The sequence below is a fragment of the Perca fluviatilis genome, chromosome 17, assembly GCF_010015445.1.
Source record: "Perca fluviatilis chromosome 17, GENO_Pfluv_1.0, whole genome shotgun sequence".
In the NCBI taxonomy this organism is placed as follows: Eukaryota; Metazoa; Chordata; class Actinopteri; order Perciformes; family Percidae; genus Perca; species Perca fluviatilis.
The window spans coordinates 5,294,028-5,313,563 of record NC_053128.1 but is presented as its reverse complement, the minus strand read 5'-3'; the positions used below and the strand labels follow the sequence as shown (position 1 = coordinate 5,313,563).

Sequence of the window (19,536 nt, the reverse complement as noted above, 5' to 3'; positions counted from 1 at the left end):
CAAAGTCATTATTTCGGGTCAATAAGTCATCGAGAAAGTTTCTCATTATATTGACATACAGTTTTGTTTTTCATCGTTCTTCTTTTACTGGCGGAAATGAGCTTCCATAGTTGGATAGATGAAGCTTTTATTCTGAAAAGTGTTGTATGTTTTTTACGGATTCTTACCAATGAGACCTCTTCAATACAGAGATCTCTTCAATACAGTCGATTGATAGACTTCGAGCGGCGGCGAACAGGTACCATTTTTTTTTTTTAATCTACAAAGCATATCTCTTTAAAATGTCCCCGCAAACTAATTCGCAAGCTAACGGTACACTTACAACATCTAACGTTAACATTACAATGTAATGGGTCATAGCTCAGATTCGATGTTTAACGTTACTGAACCTGTCAAAACACACACCAACGCACTAGATAACATTAGCTAACGTTAGCTCATGTTATCAATAGCTACATAAATTAGCTACTTAAGGAGCTAGCTATCTAAGTTACATGAAAAAACGAGCTGATTTTTATCTTTGCAGTTTGCTTGCTTTTAGGGTCTGCATGTTTGTACGTAGCCTACCGTTACCACATAAAGCTTATCGCTAGCTAGATAAAGATAGCTTTCTTTTGACGCTTCCTGTTTAGTTTAGGCGTGACATCTGTTCATTCGTTATGGTGACTTTGCGTGATGAAAACAAAAACAATCATTAAGTTTGCACAAAAAACACACGTTATGTGTTTAAGTCTACTTTTTCCCACCCAGGCAGATTTTAATTTTCTAACTTATTCCAGTATTCGCTAACGTTACAGCTATGTTATTATTTGCATTGGCCAGCTGTTACGTCGAAATTAAAACCAACAGCCGTGTACCACAATACTGATATAGGTTTAGGCGGCTGTAGTAGTAGCCTACATAAACGTAAAAATGTTCAATCTTAAATCCTATTGCATTTTCTGGTGCAGTACGTGCTGTGGTCCATGATTGGGATGAGCCCTGCCCCTGTTGCCATAGTTTCCTCTATTTTCTCAGTAGGCTGTTATGTCAGCACGTCACTGCCTTCACACTCCTCCTCTCCCTGTTATTTCCACATTACTCTGTTAACTGGGATGAGTCACCAAGCAAGCTGAACATCTCAGTGATTTTTCCTTTGCCATTGATAAGCGTCCTCTCGGTCTCAAGGTAAATGTGACACACTTAACATTACATGAACAAGGCTGGAGTCCATAGTGGACAGTAGGGTCTGGTGATATGATAAATACCATGGGATGTGTCGATGTGCGTTAATGTGATGAAATGCCTTTATTTGTTAGCTATTTCATTTGCTTGATAAGATCAAAATTGTCACAATTTTCAGGGGATTCAAAACTGTGATGACATCCTCAGCCCATGTCCGGTCACAACACAATGTCTTAAACATTTTTCTCTCAAGATGTCTTTCAATCATATCATGGCTTGAATTCCATCTAGTTGGTATATCTGAGATGAGTTTGTGAACAGTAACCTGCAGCAACTCCTGTTTTGTCTTCAATACATGGTCAGCTGTTGTGCTTCTGTAAAAGAAAATCACAGAATTTAGCCTAACTTTGGAGCGTTATTTAGCCCCCTTCCCAACAAGCTAGCATGACATTGTTGTTACTAGGGTTTAGGGGTGGTACGGTTCACAAAACCCACGGTTCGGTTCGTATCACGATTTTAGGATCACGGTTTTCGGTTCTGTGCGGTTCTTGTTATTTTTTCTTTTAATCTTTAACGCTCCAGAATATACTTCAGCATATATATATTTTAGCATATTGAATGCATGTTGCACAATACATGCAAACAATGGCAGTTCTATATATTGTTTTATTTCATCATAGGTAACGTGAAATCCCAAATGTTCCCACACACCAGACTATAAACGACGCTGGCGCATCCTCCAACTCCAGGCAGCCTCTCTCCCACTTGACATTTCTGCATGTGACGTGACCTGCAGCGGCAGCAGTACCCCACTCCACTTGAGGAGCGGTCGGCTCGGTGTCTCTCAAAATCTGACGAAAATCTTTTAAACTGACCTTTGTCGATCTGAAATGAAGACTGGTTCAGCAACTGCATGGCCTATTTCTCGCTTAAAATGTTTGCAGAAACACGTTTCGGTGAACTTTTTTCGTAAAATATGACATTGTATTCTGAACGAGCCGCCATTAGTTTATGAATACGTTTTTGAAATTCGGGAGCAATGTGAGCAAGACCCATGTGATGCGATCGTCCAATCAGCTGCCATGGGTTGCATTCGTGAAACTCATCCCGCTCGTCATTTCCAGTAAGTGTTTTAACATAGGTGTCGAAAGTGGGCACTACGGCAGTAAGTGGTTAGTGCACGTTAACAGTGTACTGAAGAACCGTGTAGCTCACACACGCTCCGAACCGAGACTAGCGAACCGAGCAGTTGGGATGTGTTTTCATGAACAGTACAACCCCTACTAGGCTTGCCCTGGTAGTCAGGTGTTTCTGGTTTTGAACAGTGTTTGGGCATACACCTACATTACTTGGCCATCGCCCCAACCCTCGTTTTGTTATAGAAACTAGGGCAGTGCCTGTTTAAAATGTGGTATTGCTGCTTGTAGCTTTCTCCAGAACCATTGTACTCCAAAATTATTTACAGAAGGACCTCAATGCACTTAATATGCAACCCCACTGTCAGCAATCTAATACGATATAGTTTCTGGCTTTTTTCTTCTTAGCGAAATGCTCTGAGTTAGGCCTGCACGATATTGGAAAAAACTGACATTGCAATATTTTTTTCCCTGCGATATAAATTGCGATATGAAAAAAGACTGTCATTTTTACAAGATGATATAAAAAGCTCAATGAAAATTAAAGCTGCGAGCAGCGATGGACGGGCCCTCGCGCCTCTCCGCGCCTCGGGGTTACTGGCAGACGCCGCTCCTTGCGACTGTTCATTCGCTCGGCACTCAGACACCACAAATCGTCACCAATGAAAAGGGACCTCCCTGCCGAGTTCAATGATACCATGATACCTCACACAAGACTCTATGCCATACGTTCATTCATCAGCTGTGAAAGGGGGTGTGGCTAAAGCATAGGGTGGCGGGCCAAACCATCACCAATGAATAAGGAAGTCTCTGCTGAGTTCAATGATATCTCACACAAGGGTCTACATCAAACGGGTCATTAGTTATAAAAGGTGGCGTGGCTTAAGCTTAGGGGGCGGGTCAAACCATCACCGATGAAGAATGAAGTTTGTGCTGAGTTCAATGACACCTCACACAAGGGTATACCTTAAACCAGGGGTCACATACCTTTTTCTAAACTGAGAGCTAGGCTACTTCATGGGTATTGAGTCATACGAAGGGCTACCAGTTTGATACAATCTTCTGAAATAACAAATGTGCTCATTTTGCCTTTAGTTATATATGATTATTAATGATTAATGATTCTCATCTATGTGAAGACACTGATCATGTTAATGATTTCTCACAATAATTATCAACAATGTCTTAACAAGGTAGGAAACAGATAATATCAATATTCAATTTTCATTTTTAGAACCGGCCTGAGGGCTCCTCATGTGGTCCTTGGGTCCTTGTACCTAGTGCCCGCGGGCACCGTGTTGGTGACCCCTGCCTTAAACGGTTCAAATGTTATGAAAGGGGGCGTGGCTTAAGCATAGGGGGCGGGCCAAACCATCACCAATGAAGAAGGAACTCTCTGCTGAGTTCAATGACACCTCACACAAGACTCTACCTTAAACGGTTCAAATGTTATGAAAGGGGGCGTGGCCTGAGTAAGTGGGCGTTGCCATATTATAGGGGGTGGCTCAGTATCACATGTAAACCACACATTCTGAGTTTCATGCAAATCTGATGATGTTTGTCATATAAGGCGCATTTCATGTTGCCAGCAGGGGGCGCTATGACCAAAATTCAATTTTGGCCTGTAGGTGTCCTCAGGCCTGGACCCTTGTCAATCGTGAGAAATTTCGGGCAGATACGACAACGTACACTCAAGTTACAACAACTTCTTTGTTCATCGCTAAACACTCAAAATGGCCGCCACGCCCACACCGTCTGACGAAAAGTTTTTCTTTTAATAACTTTTTATCGTTAAGGTGTTGGGATGGTACAGACCAAGTTTAAAGTCCATCGGATGAAATCTGTAGGAGGAGTTCGTTAAAGTATAGTACCTTGACTTTTAGGCCTACTTCCTGTTGCCACTAGGGGGCGCTATGACTTTAAGTAAATATCGGCCTTTATTTGTCCTTAGGGTTGGACTATTATGAATCCTGAAAAGTTTCGAGCCAGTTGGACAATGTACACTCGAGTTACACCCACTTCCTGTTTCGGCAGCGAAATGCACAAAATGGCCGCCCCGCCAATCTCTAGGAGGAGTTACGACATGCGGAAATGGCCAAAATCACACTAATTTCGTACTTTGAAATCAAAATGGCGGACTTCCTGTTTGGTTTAGGGTATGGCTCTAATGACGTTTTTTGTACATGTTGACATGTTACATATGTGTACCAAGTTTCGTGAGTCTACGTTAAATGCACTGCAGGGGCTCCATTTTTTTTACTTTGTAGGGGGCGCCAGCGAGCCATTTTTGTGCGCCTATTCCCAAAACCATTAAAATACGTAAATTTTCACCAGACTTGATGCGACCGCCAAATTTGGTGAGTTTTTGAATATGATAAGCCCCTCAAAAAGGCAATTCATTTGACGGGAAAAAGAAAGAAAGAAAGAAAGAAAGAAAGAAAGATAATAATTCCTTCAGTTTCAATAGGGCCTTCGCCGCTGTCGACGCTCGGGCCCTAATAATTCCTTCAGTTTCAATAGGGCCTTCGCCGCTGTCGGCGCTCGGGCCCTAATGAAAAAGGAACTTTTCTTATGTGAACCATTCTTTGTTGAACTTTAATGCTTTACAAACACCAAAGCAAGTAAGCGCTGTGACTTCTGATGTGATTTTAGAGAGGGAAATTAGGTAGAAATACACTGGTTGACTCACGACACCATTGTATTCATATAATACTATCAATCCAGGCTAAAGTGAATGATATTAATATTGCATGCATGTTTCTTCCTCTAAATTTCAGGTTGTGGTCGACTAGCGGGGCCTAGCCTTGGTTGTTTGATAAATTGATCAACATTGCTTGTGGTTGGCTGTGCATGCAGACCTGCATGTGACACACTAGCAACAAACTGTGTGTCCAAGAGCACTTAAATCAGTGTAAATTATGCTATATCAGACACAGACTTCTGTTGTAGATTAGTGTTACGTTTCCAGCGTTGTGGCTCCGAACCGTAACGACAATTAGAAGCACTTTTCCGGTGATGGCTGAGCGTACTTCGCAGCTGCTGCAGCTTCAAAACTGAGCTTGACGACATAGATGTGACGTGAGCAACCTGTCTGAAATTTGTAAGTCTTCTGGTAGCTGCGCCAAGAGAAATCTGAATCATTCCGAATAATGCAGAGACGGAGAGCGTGAGTAGGAGCTGTCCATGAGCGTAGGAGCAAAGTGTTGCTGAAATATTTTGTTCCTGCGAGCTTCTCCTGACTATACGGTCATTTCTCTACTGTGCGACAGACAATTGTGCGGTTATGACGCAATCATTAGCCTATTTTTACAAAATGGCTGCTACGGGGTCATAACGTGAGATACAAGGTAATGGAGCCTTTTATACATTGTTTTGTTTCTTTAGAAATAAACATAGATAAATAGAGTCTTTAAACGCTTCAGATGTAAAGTTATTCACTGTCAAAGTGACGCCAAAATGAATGGGAGTCAATGGAATGCTAGCAGAAGGTGATGGCTTGTTAGCCCTCAGAATTTCCCTATAGGAGGTACGCTTTCCGGATGCTCGCTTACTCCCTTGCACACTTCCCACAACAAACCCTGTTGGACTAACGTTACGTCTAGATTTTTTGGCTTTTTTTACATAATCGGCATCGGCCAATATCAAGCCGATTAATAGGCAGGCGCATCTGCGGGCAACCTGGTGTTGTTGTTGTTGTTGTTGTTGTGGAACACGTGTTCGACGCACGCTGCCCCTAGAGTCAATTACCAGCAGAGTGAACAGACCTCATCCAGTGCCTAAGGAAGGAGCTGTTCCTTGGAGAAAACGGTAAGGATTAAATTCTTATAAGTCGTATATATTTAATGAAAAAGTTACATGTTACTGCCAACTTCGAGAAAAAACATGAACAGGCGACATGACGTTTGGCTACTTTGGATATTGATAGCTGTCGTGTCAAGCTGTCATGTCACAATAATTAAGCTAGAATTTTGCAATCACAGACAGTGGATCTGAGACTTTTATTATTTGTTCTGTTTGTGTGTCTATATTTGAGAGGGTTGTCAACTCAATGCAGAGAAAGAAGTTGTAGTTAAAAAGAGACCACCGCACCATAGGCTAGTGAAGGACTGGCTTTGCTTTGCTAGCGTCGTTGCTAGGGTTGCTACAGAGTAGATCCGGTGCTAATATGGCACCTGTGCCTTAACGACCCGTATCTACCGGACCGAATAGCAGCGCGGACTGGTGCCACTGATATGCCTGCGTTGCTCTCTGATGCTCCGAAAACGAATGTTAGAATAACAGAAACATCGCAGCATGTGACGCAAGTTAACATTACACTCGTCAGCAGCTAACGTTAGCCTACCATTAGCTAGCAGATGGATTAAACACGATTAAAAAAAAGCAGCATGTTAAGCAGCGTGCAGCTGCCGTTGTTTAGCTACTTGTCTGAAGAACAACACAGACGGTGCGTCGCGGTGCATTCAAAGTTGTTGTAAAATACCCTTTTGCCATGGTGGTTGTTTTTGTCGTTCAACAGCAATTTACTAGTGAAATACGTTATTGTTATAAGTTATGGTTATTACATTATTATTAAATCATTTCATTTTGACCATATGGCCTAAAGTTGTTTTCCCCCCTTAAAGTGATGGTTCGGAGTAATTCACCCTAGGGTCCTTTGCACCATGACCTCGAGCCAAACACCCCCCCAGAAGCTTTTTTCACCTGGGTCTAACATTGGGAGAGTTAGCTAGAGTAGCGTTATCAGCTGAATAGCTTAGCGCAGGGGCTAACGGACCCACGGTTGTATCTTGTAAGTTACCCAACTAATAATGCCCGAAATGATACCAAACGTCTACAAGTAGTACAAATAGGTTATGCTCTCATAAAACGATGGATTGGAAAGTTTGTAAGTACACCAGAAATTTATGAACACTTGCCTGCTCTCCTCAGCTCTCTGTTGCTGCTGCTGCTACATGCAGTTAGACGAGTGCTTAGGGCCGTCTACAAATTACTACACCGAAAAGAGTTACAACAAAAATATTTAGTAATTCAATGATTAAATAAGGTAATGTCTCCAAACTTACCTCAATTATTACTTGTCTCCTGCTAGTTATACTACAGCACTTACTTAAAAAAAAAAACTTAAATTAATAAATATTTTTGTTGCATCTCTTTTCAGTGTTGTAATTTGTAGACGGCCCTAAGCACTCGTCTTACTGCAGCAGCAACAACAGCAGAGAGCAGAAGCCAGCAGGCAAGTGTTATTTACATAAACTTCTGGTGTACTTACAAACTTTCCAATCCATGGTTTTATGAGTGCATAACCTATTTGTACTACTTGTAGACGTTTGGTATCATTTCGGGCATTATTAGTGGGGTAATTTACGAGATACAAACGTGGGTCCGTTAGCCCCTGCGCTAAGCTATTCAGCTGATAACGCTGCTCTACGCTAACTCTCCCAATGTTAGACCCAGGTGAAAAAAGCTTCTTGGGGGGTGTTTGGCTCGAGGTCATGGTGCAAAGGACCCTAGGGTGAATTACTCCGAACCATCACTTTAATTAGGTTTTGTCCATTTGGCTTTGTCTGTCAACAAACAAAACAAACCAAAAATACATGTTTCAGGACAGTTTTTGGGAAGATGATAGAAACTTTTTAGCCTTGTATCACTTACAATGCACTGAATTATTAGCTGATATATAAAACAAATGTTAGATTTTATATCTATACATATCTATAAAATGACTTGAAGAAGATACTATACAAAAATACTAACTTAACCTTGTATTTTCCCCCTTTTTTAGTCATTAAGTCTGATGGCTGAAATGAAAACCACCCCCTTATGGCAGCGCTTCACCCAGCCAACACCAAAACAAAGAAGTGTGTGTCAGCACTACTATTGTTAAAATGGTCAATTTATTTTATTGTTCTTAGCTGTTTGATAAATGCTGCTAAGCGCACTAAACTTTATCTTTTAATTGAAACGTTTATTTGACAGTTACATTTATTTTCTTTCTTTCTTCTTACCCGTTTTGTTTATTTATACAATATATGTTTTTAAATTATACATGTTTAATGTAAGTATACAAGTGCAGATTGCTGTTCAAGTGTTCAATAAATGTTTTTGTTGAGAAATTTTGTGTATCTTAAGTACTTATTAGTGTTCAATTTTATCTTTCAAATAGAGGTTAAAAACAAGCAAATATCGGCCAAAAATAATTGGCAGCATATATCGGCCATCGGCCGACCCTGATTTCAAAAGATCGGCATCGGCCTGAGAAAACCCATATCGGTCGACCTCTAGTTACGTCACATCCACACATTGCCCACATGACCTGTCATGTCAAGTCTTAAAGGGGAAGGGTCGGCCGGTAACGATCATGTAAAAGGATAACGGTGAAAGTTTACTTTTCTATCAAGCAGCAAAAAAGTTTTTCAACATTGCAACGTCTTGCGATGTGACTATTGCGCATGCGCACATCGCGATATAGACAATGAAAAAAAATATTGTGCAGCCCTACTCTGCGCACATTTAAGCTGGGCTTAAAAAGCGAAGCCAACAGTATGGCAGCGTTTTTTATCTTCTCATTTTCTGTTGGGCACTCGTTTAGTCACAATTTATTAATATCCAGTATCCAACGCATTCCAAACTGTTTCCATTTCCACATTCTAAACGGGTACCCAGGAAGCCAAGTGTGAAGTAGATCAGATGAACGGTTCTCGAGATATTTGAAAGACAACGGACGGACGGACACACACACACACACACACACACACACACACACACACACACACACACACACACACACACACACACACACACACACACAAAGAGATTCATTGATTTATAGTTAGAAGTAGTGCTGTCAAAAGATTACAATATTTAATTGCATTAATGTCATAGTTAACTCGCCACTAATTGCAATTAATCTGTTTTTTATCTATTCTAAATGTCCCTTGATTTCTTTTTGTCCCATTATTTTTTTCTCATTTTAATGCTCTTATCAACATGGAAAAGTGGATCGGCTTACTTTGTGCTTTTGTCGCCTGGCTTTGATGAGGGGGCGGAGAATTCGCATCAGGTGTTTGCTTGGCCATCAAGTGGTAATTCAGACTGGACGTGCTGCGATGATAGCTCAGTTCACAATGACAAAACACACAGATCACTTTGGTCTTGTCAGTGGAACCATTTGGCATATTTGAAAAGTAAACTAAACCAAACAAGTGTGTACAAGTTGTATTGTTTCCTGTCTAGCGGTGGTGTTGTAGTTTTCTAACGTTACTAGTTGTTGCAACAGCATGTGAAAAAAACTACAAAGTTTGCTAGGCCAAAAAGAACGTTAATCTTGCGAAAATTGACGCCGTTAAAATGGGTTTGCGTTAACGCCGTTAATAACGTGTTTAACTCATGGGCATAAATCTGATCTAACAGTAGGGGGACAATAAACATAAAATCTATGAAGAGCAATTTTTGAAGGGTGCACAAATAATACAGCCACAATTATACTTGTGGAGGATATGTTTACACAGAGGAAAGCCTTCATACTATCATTATTGTAGCTTAGAGACTGTACCATTATCCTTCTTTTCAGCGCGTCTCTTGATTCAACAAAAAAGCTGACTTAATTGACCAAAATATTCTTCTTTAAAACCATGCATTCATTTTTAAGTTAACAATCAAGCCACAAAAATACCGTAAAACATAATGACTTATTTTGAAAAAGTGTCCCCATATAAAATAAAAACAATGCTTTTGTACACTTGTTAAATTCGCTGATCATAATGTACAGTACAGGCCAAAAGTTTGGACACCTTCTCATTCAATGCGTTTCCTTTATTTTCATGACTATTTACATTGTAGATTCTCACTGAAGGCATCAAAACTATGAATGAACACATATGGAATTATGTACTTAACAAAACAGTGTGAAATAACTGAAAACATGTCTTATATTTTAGATTCCTCAAAGTAGCCACCCTTAACAAGTATCCAATATTTCTAAACTTAAAAAGCATTTTTGGGGGTTTGTATTGTTTTACTACTTAGACAGATATTTTAAGTATACATCATTATGTTATTTACAATACAAAGCATTGTTTTAATGATATTTCTAGGGGGGGGACAACCCTTAGATGGGGGGGGTCCTGACCCCCCCGACCCCCCTTGGATTTACGCCCTTGGTTTAACTGACAGCCCTAGTTAGAAGGTACTAAGCGTTGGGGCTGAAACAATTCCTTCAGTAACTAGTAATTCTATTCTATAAAAGTCATTGATGCAAATTTCTTTGCATTGAGGCTTTGTGTAATCCATTTAACTGATGCCTCTCTCATTCAGTAACGTTATCCTTGTTATCCTAGCATACACTACGTTGTCCCTCACAGTCCCGGTCATCTGCGGTTTATTTTTATCCTTACCGCGGACTGCCAGCAGCTCTTATAACATATCCATGTTGTTAAAAAGCATTGGTTGTTCACCTCCAATGTAGCTGAAAACATTTGCAGCGTTTGTTTTTGAGCTTTGCTATGAGTTAAGGTGACCCGTGACAATTTGCAAGCGACAGGTTTGTCCTGCCTCTGTAGTTAGCAACCCTGGTAGTGTGTCATTCACATTAAAAATGGACCCGCTTCCAACTCACCTAGCAGCCGAAAGCCCTTTGGGGGCGCTATATTTGATTTTCCAAATGTAAAAGGATTAGTCCAACGAATCGTTCGGTTTGTAATGCGTGCCAAACTGAAAGCCTCCTACCAAAAGGTTTAATACAAAAAGGTGTATTTATTGTCAAATGGACCAAACCTATTACCAAGATGTTTAAATAAAATGCATTGACAGAACCAGCTGTGATACTATATCTGTTCTTGACTTGTCAACTTGTGACTAGGGCTGAACGATTAATTGCATTTGCGATAATATCGCGATATGTTAAAACGCGATTTCCTAATCGCAAAGGCTGCGATTTGGTCACGTGACTCACGAGAGCAAATCAGTCCGTACTCCGTAGTCCGCAGAGAAAGCATCAACTTAGCACGCTAACGGTACGCCGTACCTTGAGCAGATTTCTGTCATTCAAACAACTCTGAGTTGTAGTTTAAAACTTGTAAGGGTTTTATTCGGGCTCCAGTCCACACATGCAGTTAATGAATACAGGCATGCAGAACTGAAGGCTCGGTTAGCAACGATTAGCTCTGATTAGCGGTTAGCTCCGGTTAGCTCCATTATAAAGATATGGAGCGGAGGAGACTGCCGCGGAGAGGGGTAACAACCAGACTCTGATAAATGACGTTCGGGGAGCTGTCACAGCAGCGTGGCCACGGTGTTTCAACGGTTTTATTAGTACAGTTAGCTAATCCCACGGCAACACCTGCATGCTACTACTAACGTAACGATAGCCTCTCTGAGCTAGTGCAGTCGTTGGCCGCTGTCATACACCCGACGCGCGCAACTTCATGAGGGAGGGAGGGGCTGGAGGCAGCTCCTCTGGTGCTGTTAAAGAAAATACACCGATGTATATATTTACTTATTTAACTGTCTAGTAAAGTTCAAAGACAGTGTTTAAAAAATGCAATCCACATGTTTACATATGTCTATGTAAATAATAATTAAATAATCTAAAGTGTTGTAAAGCCACATTTGTTTTTATATTTCTGCAATCTGCACTTTAGTGTGATTTATTTCTGACTTTCATATGAATGTTTCCACCAGGCTTGGTCAGTGCTCAATATACTACTGGGATTGAAGTAGTTAAATAAAAGAGGTCATTCATATAAATTCACGCATCACCTAATTTCACCATCACATATAGACCTGGCCTCCAGGAAAGAACAGCTTGTTTAATATATCTAATCTTGTGAAGTTCATACTATACAATGATTTATTGCTAGTTTTTGTTGACTAATACAGAAGACAAAGAGCTTAAAAAATAATCGCATATCGAATCGCAATCGCAATATTTTTTAAATAAATCGCAATTAGATTATTTTCAAAAATCGTTCAGCCCTACTTGTGACATCAACTTGGCATTCAGTTAAAACACATGCTTTTTCAGGTTGTTGTTCCAGACAGACTTTTGAGCCATCTTCTTTTACACTGGGACTACCCAGTGTAAATTGCAATCTGACATGCTAAAGGAGTGAGGTCAAGCAGGGATACTACCTTCACCTTCCCTCATATTTCCACCCCTCAACAAACCTGAGCACGGAAAACTGGTGTGACTGGCACTCTCTTATGCAGTTAACCCACCTAGTCTTTTCCCACAGGATAATGCTGACAGTCTCTGTTTCACATTTCCATCCACAGGCATGATGGGAGTCCCTGTGTTCTTTGTGGTGGTGCTAGCATTTATCTGTCACAGCCACAGCCTGGAAATACAAAACCCTTTCTACAGGTTCAAAAGGTAAGGAAAAAAAGTTATTTTTTGTTTTGGATAGAATGGATTGGAGATTGTTTTAGCTGTTCTGCTTAGAAAATACTGTACACATTTTCTTACATCTTACTTACTTACTCTTTTTGAAGACAACATTTTACCTGCCAGCTCACTAACTCAAGTGGGTGGTTGACACATATGGGTAACACTTTACTTGAAGGGGTGTGCATAGGACTGACATAACTATGAAGGAATCTATGAATGTTTGACTGTTGTCATTAGGTGTCATTTGGTAAATTATGACACTTGTATTGCTAAGTTAGCATTGTTTGAAATGTTTGTGTTATAACAACTTTACATTAACCAATTCAATCAATTCAACCAGATCGGGCTGTACTGGGCTCCCTCGTTCTACTTTTTTTTTATTTATATGGTAGATGAATCTGATGACTATGAAGAGAAGCAGGTGGGCCGGGCTAGGCGGACGCTGCAACTCCTTACTCCTTAACTATAAGCTTTATCAAAGAGGAGGGTTTTCAGTTTATTCTTAAATGTGGTGACGGTGTCTGCCCTCCGAATCCAGACTGGGAGCTGGTTCCACAGGGGAGGAGCCTGATAGCTGAAGGCTCTGGCTCCCATCCTACTTTTAGAGACTCTGGGAACCACAAGTAGCTCTGACTTCAATAAGGTACTAAGAGCTCATCTAGATATGATGGTGCTGGACCATTTAAAGCTTTGTAGGTTAGGAGAAGGATTTTAAATTCAATCCTGGATTTTACAGGTAGCCAATACAGAGAAGCTATTATAGGAGAAATATGGTCTCTTTTCTTAGTTCTTATCAGAACACGCGCTGCAGCATTCTGGATCAGCTGGAGAGTCTTAAGGGACTTATTTGATCAACCTGATAGTAAGGAATTACAGTAGTCCAGCCTGGAAGTAACGAATGCATGGACTAGTTTTTCAGCATCGTTTTGAGACAGGATGTTCCTAATTTTAGCAATGTTACGAAGATGAAAAAAGGCTGTTCTTGAGGTTTGTTTTAGATGGGCGTTAAAGGATATATCCTGATTAAAAAATAACTCTTAGATTTCTGACAGTAGTGCTGGAGGCCAGGGCAATGGCATCCAGGGTAGCTATATCTTTAGATAATGAAGTTCGGAGGTGTTTGGGGCCCAGCACAATAACTTCAAACTTTGTTTGAGTTTAACATCAGAAAATTGTAGGTCATTGATTTTATGTCTTTAATGCATGCTTGAAGTTTAGCTAATTGACTGGTTTCGTCTGGCTAGATTGACAAGTATAATTGGGTGTCATCCGCATAACAGTGAAAGTTAATTGAGTGTTTCCTAATAATATTGCCTAGAGGAAGCATGTATAAGGAGAATAGAATTGGTCCAAGCACTGAGCCTTGTGGAACGCCATGGCTAACTTTAGCGTACTTGGAGGATTTATCGTTAACATTAACAAATTGAGATCGATCAGAGAGCTAGGACCAGCTTAATGCGATTCCTTTAATGCCAACTAAATGTTCCAATCTCTGTAACAGGATGGTATGGTCAATAGTGTCGAATGCAGCACTAAGATCTAATAAGACAAGTAACAAAGACAAGTCCTTTGTCAGCAGCAGTTAGAAGGTTGTTTATAATTCAGATAAAAATTCAGAATATGGACCTAGAGCTCGGTAAATAACAATGAATATAATTGGCTGTAATGTTTTCCGTGTTGAATGTTTAAGATTAAGAACAAGGCTTTCAAACTTATAAATTATAATTTAGTTTAAGTTTAGGATTAATTAACAGGCTTGAGTCAAATATAGCTGCGTCTCCCCCTCCTCGGGCTGAGCCTCTAGGAATTTGATTATTATTATGACTGGGAGGAGTGGCTTCATTTAGACTAGCATATTCTTCATGGCCCAGCCAGGTTTCGGTATAATAGATCAATTTGATTATCTGATATCAAATCGTTTACCAATATTGCTTTAGAAGAGAGATCTAATATTAATAGTCCACATCTAATTTTCCTATTCTGTTCGATCATTGCAGTGGTTGTTTTAATTCCAATTAGGTTGTTAAGTATAGCCCTTCTTTTGTTTACCTTTTGATTTAACCGATCTGAGTCGGGGGACAGACACTGTGGTTATTAGACTATGAGTGGGCGACTGCTCCAACGGAAGCACAGAGGAGCGCATTGCACTGCACCTCAGATTACTAATATCAAACTTGGGTTGTCATGGTTTATGACCGATAATAGACTTGGTCAGATTTTGATATATCCCAAGTGGGATGAATGCCGTCTCTCTTAATCAGACCAGGCTTTCCCCAGAACGCCATCCAGTTATAGTTATACTCTATCTGTAAAGTGTCTCAAGATAACTCTTGTTATGATTTGATACTATAAATAAAATTGAATTGAATTATTCACATAGCCCACATCATTAGCTGGGCACCATTCCGACAACCAGCGGTTGAAGGATGATGCGGCTGTACATTTCATCACTGATCAGGTTTGGCAGGGGTCCAGAGAAAACCACTGAGCCCAACATTGTCTTTGCATATGCACAAAGTGACGTAACACTAATTTTAGTGATCTCCGATTTACATAATTGGGTAACATTACCACCTACGTCAAGTATGATCTTACTGTATTTACGGTTATTTTTAGCCAGCAGCTTAAGATGGGACTCTACATCGCCCGTTCTGGCCCCAGGGACGCACACGACCGCAGCCGCTGGAGCCGCCAGACTCACAGTATAGAGCTCCCAATAACCAGAGTTGGCTTCTCAGCGGGTGTATCACTGAGTAGGGAGAAACTGTTAGAAAGGCGAAGATGCTCCTGTTTAGAGCGATTGCAGCCATTTGCATTCCCTGGTTTAGAACTAACGCTACGCTTCCCTCGGACAGTCACCCACTTGCCCGGCTGCTCGGGGTCTGCCGTGGGACTGCTAACAGGTGCTACAGTATGTTGGCCCGCACCAGCTACTGGCTAGCTACGGAAGCATACGATTTTGATTCCATCGTGTGGAGCCGTGCCTCTAATTCACTAAGCCTCGCCTCCAGAGCAGCGAATAAACTACATTTATTACATGTATCATTATTACTAAAGGAGGCAGAGGAATAGCTCAACATTTGACACACAGAGCAAGACAGAGTAGGAGAGGGAGAGGAATTAGCCATTGCTATTGGCTAAGCTAAAGTAGCTAACGGCGTTTTAACAATTGTGAGATCAGTGAGGCAGTCACTGTAAGAGAAGTATAAGTGCTTGAGTATAACTTAGGGTGACCAGACGTCCTGGTTTGACCGGGGCAGTCCCGATTTTGAAATGCGTGTCCCGAGTCCCGACAAAAACCTGTCGGGACGCTAAAATGTCCGGGTTTACACCAGGAGCGGCGTGAGCTGATTTTGCCGGGGCTTCAGCCCCGAATGTTTTGAGTGTAGCCCCGAATGTAACTTTGTCCAGTTTATTTTCCAAGGCGAATAGAACGGGCAGCTACATGCGGGGTCCAACCATGCTGTATTTGTTGCTATCCCCTAGCAACCGTCTCTACGTGAGGAAAGCTGTGAAAGGTGTAATTTTCGGAGGAATCATAGCCAAATCAGTGTAATACATTGATGCCATCAACACAAAGTTTAGGAGCGTAATACTAATTATTTAGTTTGAAGTTCCTGTGACATGACGTTTCCAGTCTATGGATCAGACACAAACACACAGAGCTCTGAAGCAGACCTGTGCATCGCTTAGTGTCCACTCTCGCTGTAAAATGCAGGGTAGTTTGTTCTGTGTATTTCTGCAGTAGCTTCGGTTTTCCACCTCCGATGTATAGCAGCGTACAGCCATTTCCCTAGCTAAACTATTTGTCTCATTCAGAGACCCGAACGGGACTCTGTGTCTGTCAGAAGGTCTGAGATCTACCATATCAGCAGAGCAATCATGTAATGCACAGCAGACTATGGTGCAGGTATAGATTATTTTCTGAAATATAGTGACTTTATTCTTGTAATACCCTTTTATCACTTTATTTTTCTCAAAATATCACGATACAGATACTGGTATTTTGAATGTGCACAAAGTTTTGGACACGAGCAGAAATTTTGTAACCTGACTCCGCCAGATGGATTGCTTCGCATTTGCTCAACAAAACTGGAGCTCGCGAGATCAGGACGGTCTCACGAGGCTAGAAATCTTGCTCAAACACTCTGAAATATTACAGTCCAGGGGTTTATTAATAAATTAAAATTAATTAATGTATCATTAAGGTAGATAATTGTCATATGCACATTTAAGGAGGTTACTTCTCCAACAAAAGATGCAAAAGAGGAGGGAATAGTAAATGATGCTAGGCTGTGTGCTGACTCAGATATAATTAGAAAAGTCGATCCAAAGGAGAATAAATAATTTAGTTGAAAGTAGGGCTGGACCCCAATATTCGAATATTCGAATATTCTTTCGGTGGGTTGGTATTCCATTTTAAAATTTGACATTCGAATATTCGTTTTTTTTTAAATTATTTTGGTTTATTTATTTTCTGCATTTATCTCTCGTTCACACTCCACTCCAGTTGGTGGCGGTAATGCACATTTAAGTTGGTTTGCCAACCGCCAATAAACTACAAAGAGGAAGAAGAAGAAGAAGAAGAGACTGGCTGTCAGTACCCGATCCGTTCCACCTGCACAATCCGTTCTGCGCATGTGCAAGATGACACGTATGCCATGACGTAGGCGCAGATGATAATGCTGCGTTCATTCCACCACCACCTTGGAATAACGGCACCGCTTCCACCTGCACGATCCGTTCTGCGCATGCGCAAGATGTTCACACGCTAGCCTCCAGCTAACGTTAGTTAGCTAATAGCTAATTCGGCGGACCGCTAGGTGATTATAGCGGTAGCTAACGGTTAATTCAGCGGACCGCTAGGTGATTATAGCGGTCTCACGTTAGCCTCCCCCGGGAAGCTAACGTTAGTTTAGCTAACTGTTAATTTGGCTAACCGCTAGCTGATTGCAGCGGTCTGCCGTTAGCCTCCACAGTTAAGCTAACGTTAGTTTAGCTAACAGTTAATTCGGCTAACCGCTAGCTGAGACAGCATGTAAACTTTAAAAGACCCTCAAAATAAATCTTGAAAATAAACGTTAACATATATAACAGCTGTTACGTCAGTTCTACTTTACTTGTGCTCATTTAAAATACAATCACTCAATACTTGTCTTTATTGTTATTACTGTAATGTCTTAATTTAGCTGTAGCCTGCTTTTCCCATTAAGTTTGACTTAACGTTATTTTAGACTGAATCTAGCTGCCGAAACAACGTAACCAGTGGGGCAGTGCCTGTTATTTCGAGGTGGCATGAACGCAGCATTATCATCTGCGCCTACGTCATGGCATACGTGTCATCTTGCACATGCGCAGAACGGATTGTGCAGGTGGAACGGATCGGGTACTGACACTGTCAGTTTATATTTGGATTGTAATCTATATTTCTCTTTACATAAAGATATTTGCAGCATACATTGATTCAGAAAAAGGTAGAAATAGGTGCATAAAAATTCACCAGAATGCAGGAAATGAAGTGTTTCAATAAATCATTTTAATTCTTTTGGTATTATTGGAATAAATAACACTTCAAAAAATCTTTTTTAGAAAAAAATCTCAACATAAACTTTCACACTAAACTGAAAAAGGCTGTTGCTGCAATTTTGTAAATTTTACAGGAAAATTATTATTAGATGAGGAGCCGTTAATAATAGAATATAATAATGAAGTTACTGTCTGTGTCTATGTCTGACCTGGGCTGGCACATGTTCACATTAAAAAGCGTGTACGTGTACAAGCACTACGGTCACTCGCAAAGTGTGAAATCTGGTCACCCTAGTATAACTAGTGTAATTTAAAAGTGCCCTGCCATACACAACTGTTTTTACTTGCATTTTTTGAAATATGTTAGGTCCATATGTGTTTGTGTTATGTTGTGAATGTGAAAATGAACTGCTACCTCCTTTGTCAGCTCTAGCCACTGAAAAGAAATAAGCAGAGAAATAAGGCAAATTACAAAAGCTGGTCAGTTTGACATCATATTGCCTGAGCTCATTACTATTCATTAGCTCGCCCAGTTAGGCTGGGTAAAGGATTCTGACAGCCAGGCTCTCATTGGCTAGCTTGTTAGCCAATCAGATTCAAACAGCTTAGCTTGTTGAATATTAATGAGAACTGGCAGAAATTGAGCTGAGTCTTCCTGTAGGCTTTCTATACCACGGTAGAATGGCTTGAAACAAGGTAACCAAGGCATTTTTTCCACAAAAAATGTTAGAGTCCATGGTAGAACTTCAGACATTACCACAAAGTAATGAAATACGTGTGGCAGGGCACCTTTAAATGCAATCCAGGCAAATAGCTGCTAATTTAAACAATAACTCTTGTTTGTTTCTTCTTTCTTTCTTTCTTTCTATTATTATTTTCCCGTCAAATGAATTGCCTTTTTGAGGGGCTTAACATATTCAAAAACTCACTAAATTTGGCGGTCGCATCAAGTCTGGTGAAAATTTACGTATTTTAAGGGTTTCGGGAATAGGCGCACAAAAATGGCTCGCTAGCGCTTGAAAGTTAAAGAAAATTGAGCCCTGCAATGCGTTTAACGTAGACTCACGAAACTTGGTACACATATGTATCATTTCAAGACGTACAAGAAACGTCATTAGAGCCATACCCTAAACCCAACAGGAAGTCCGCCATTTTGATTTCAAAGTTCGAAATTAGTGCGATTTTGGCCATTTCCACATGTCGTACTTTAACGAACTCCTCCTAGAGATTTCATCCGATCAACTTCAAACTCGGTCTGTGCCATCTTAAGATGTTAAAGATGAAAAGTTGTTAAAAGAAAAACTTCTTGTCGTCGATAGGGGCGGT

The 19,536-nt window shown here is 40.6% G+C and overlaps 1 protein-coding gene across 8 annotated transcripts in view; it reads left to right on the top strand.

Annotated features, from left to right (window-relative positions):
- The first annotated feature begins 130 nt into the window (after positions 1-130).
- pam (peptidylglycine alpha-amidating monooxygenase) overlaps positions 131-19,536 on the top strand; it is a 136,277-nt gene continuing 116,871 nt past the window's right edge. For 7 of the 8 annotated variants that reach the window (XM_039779401.1, XM_039779398.1, XM_039779406.1 and 4 more), the window contains exons 1-2: positions 131-238; positions 12,573-12,669. In XM_039779401.1, coding sequence (XP_039635335.1) covers positions 12,575-12,669 — 95 coding nt within the window. In that variant the 5' untranslated portion in view covers positions 131-238; positions 12,573-12,574. Of the gene's footprint in view, positions 239-1,144; positions 1,168-12,572; positions 12,670-19,536 lie in introns of those variants that run through there. The other variant, XM_039779399.1, reaches the window with a different exon arrangement.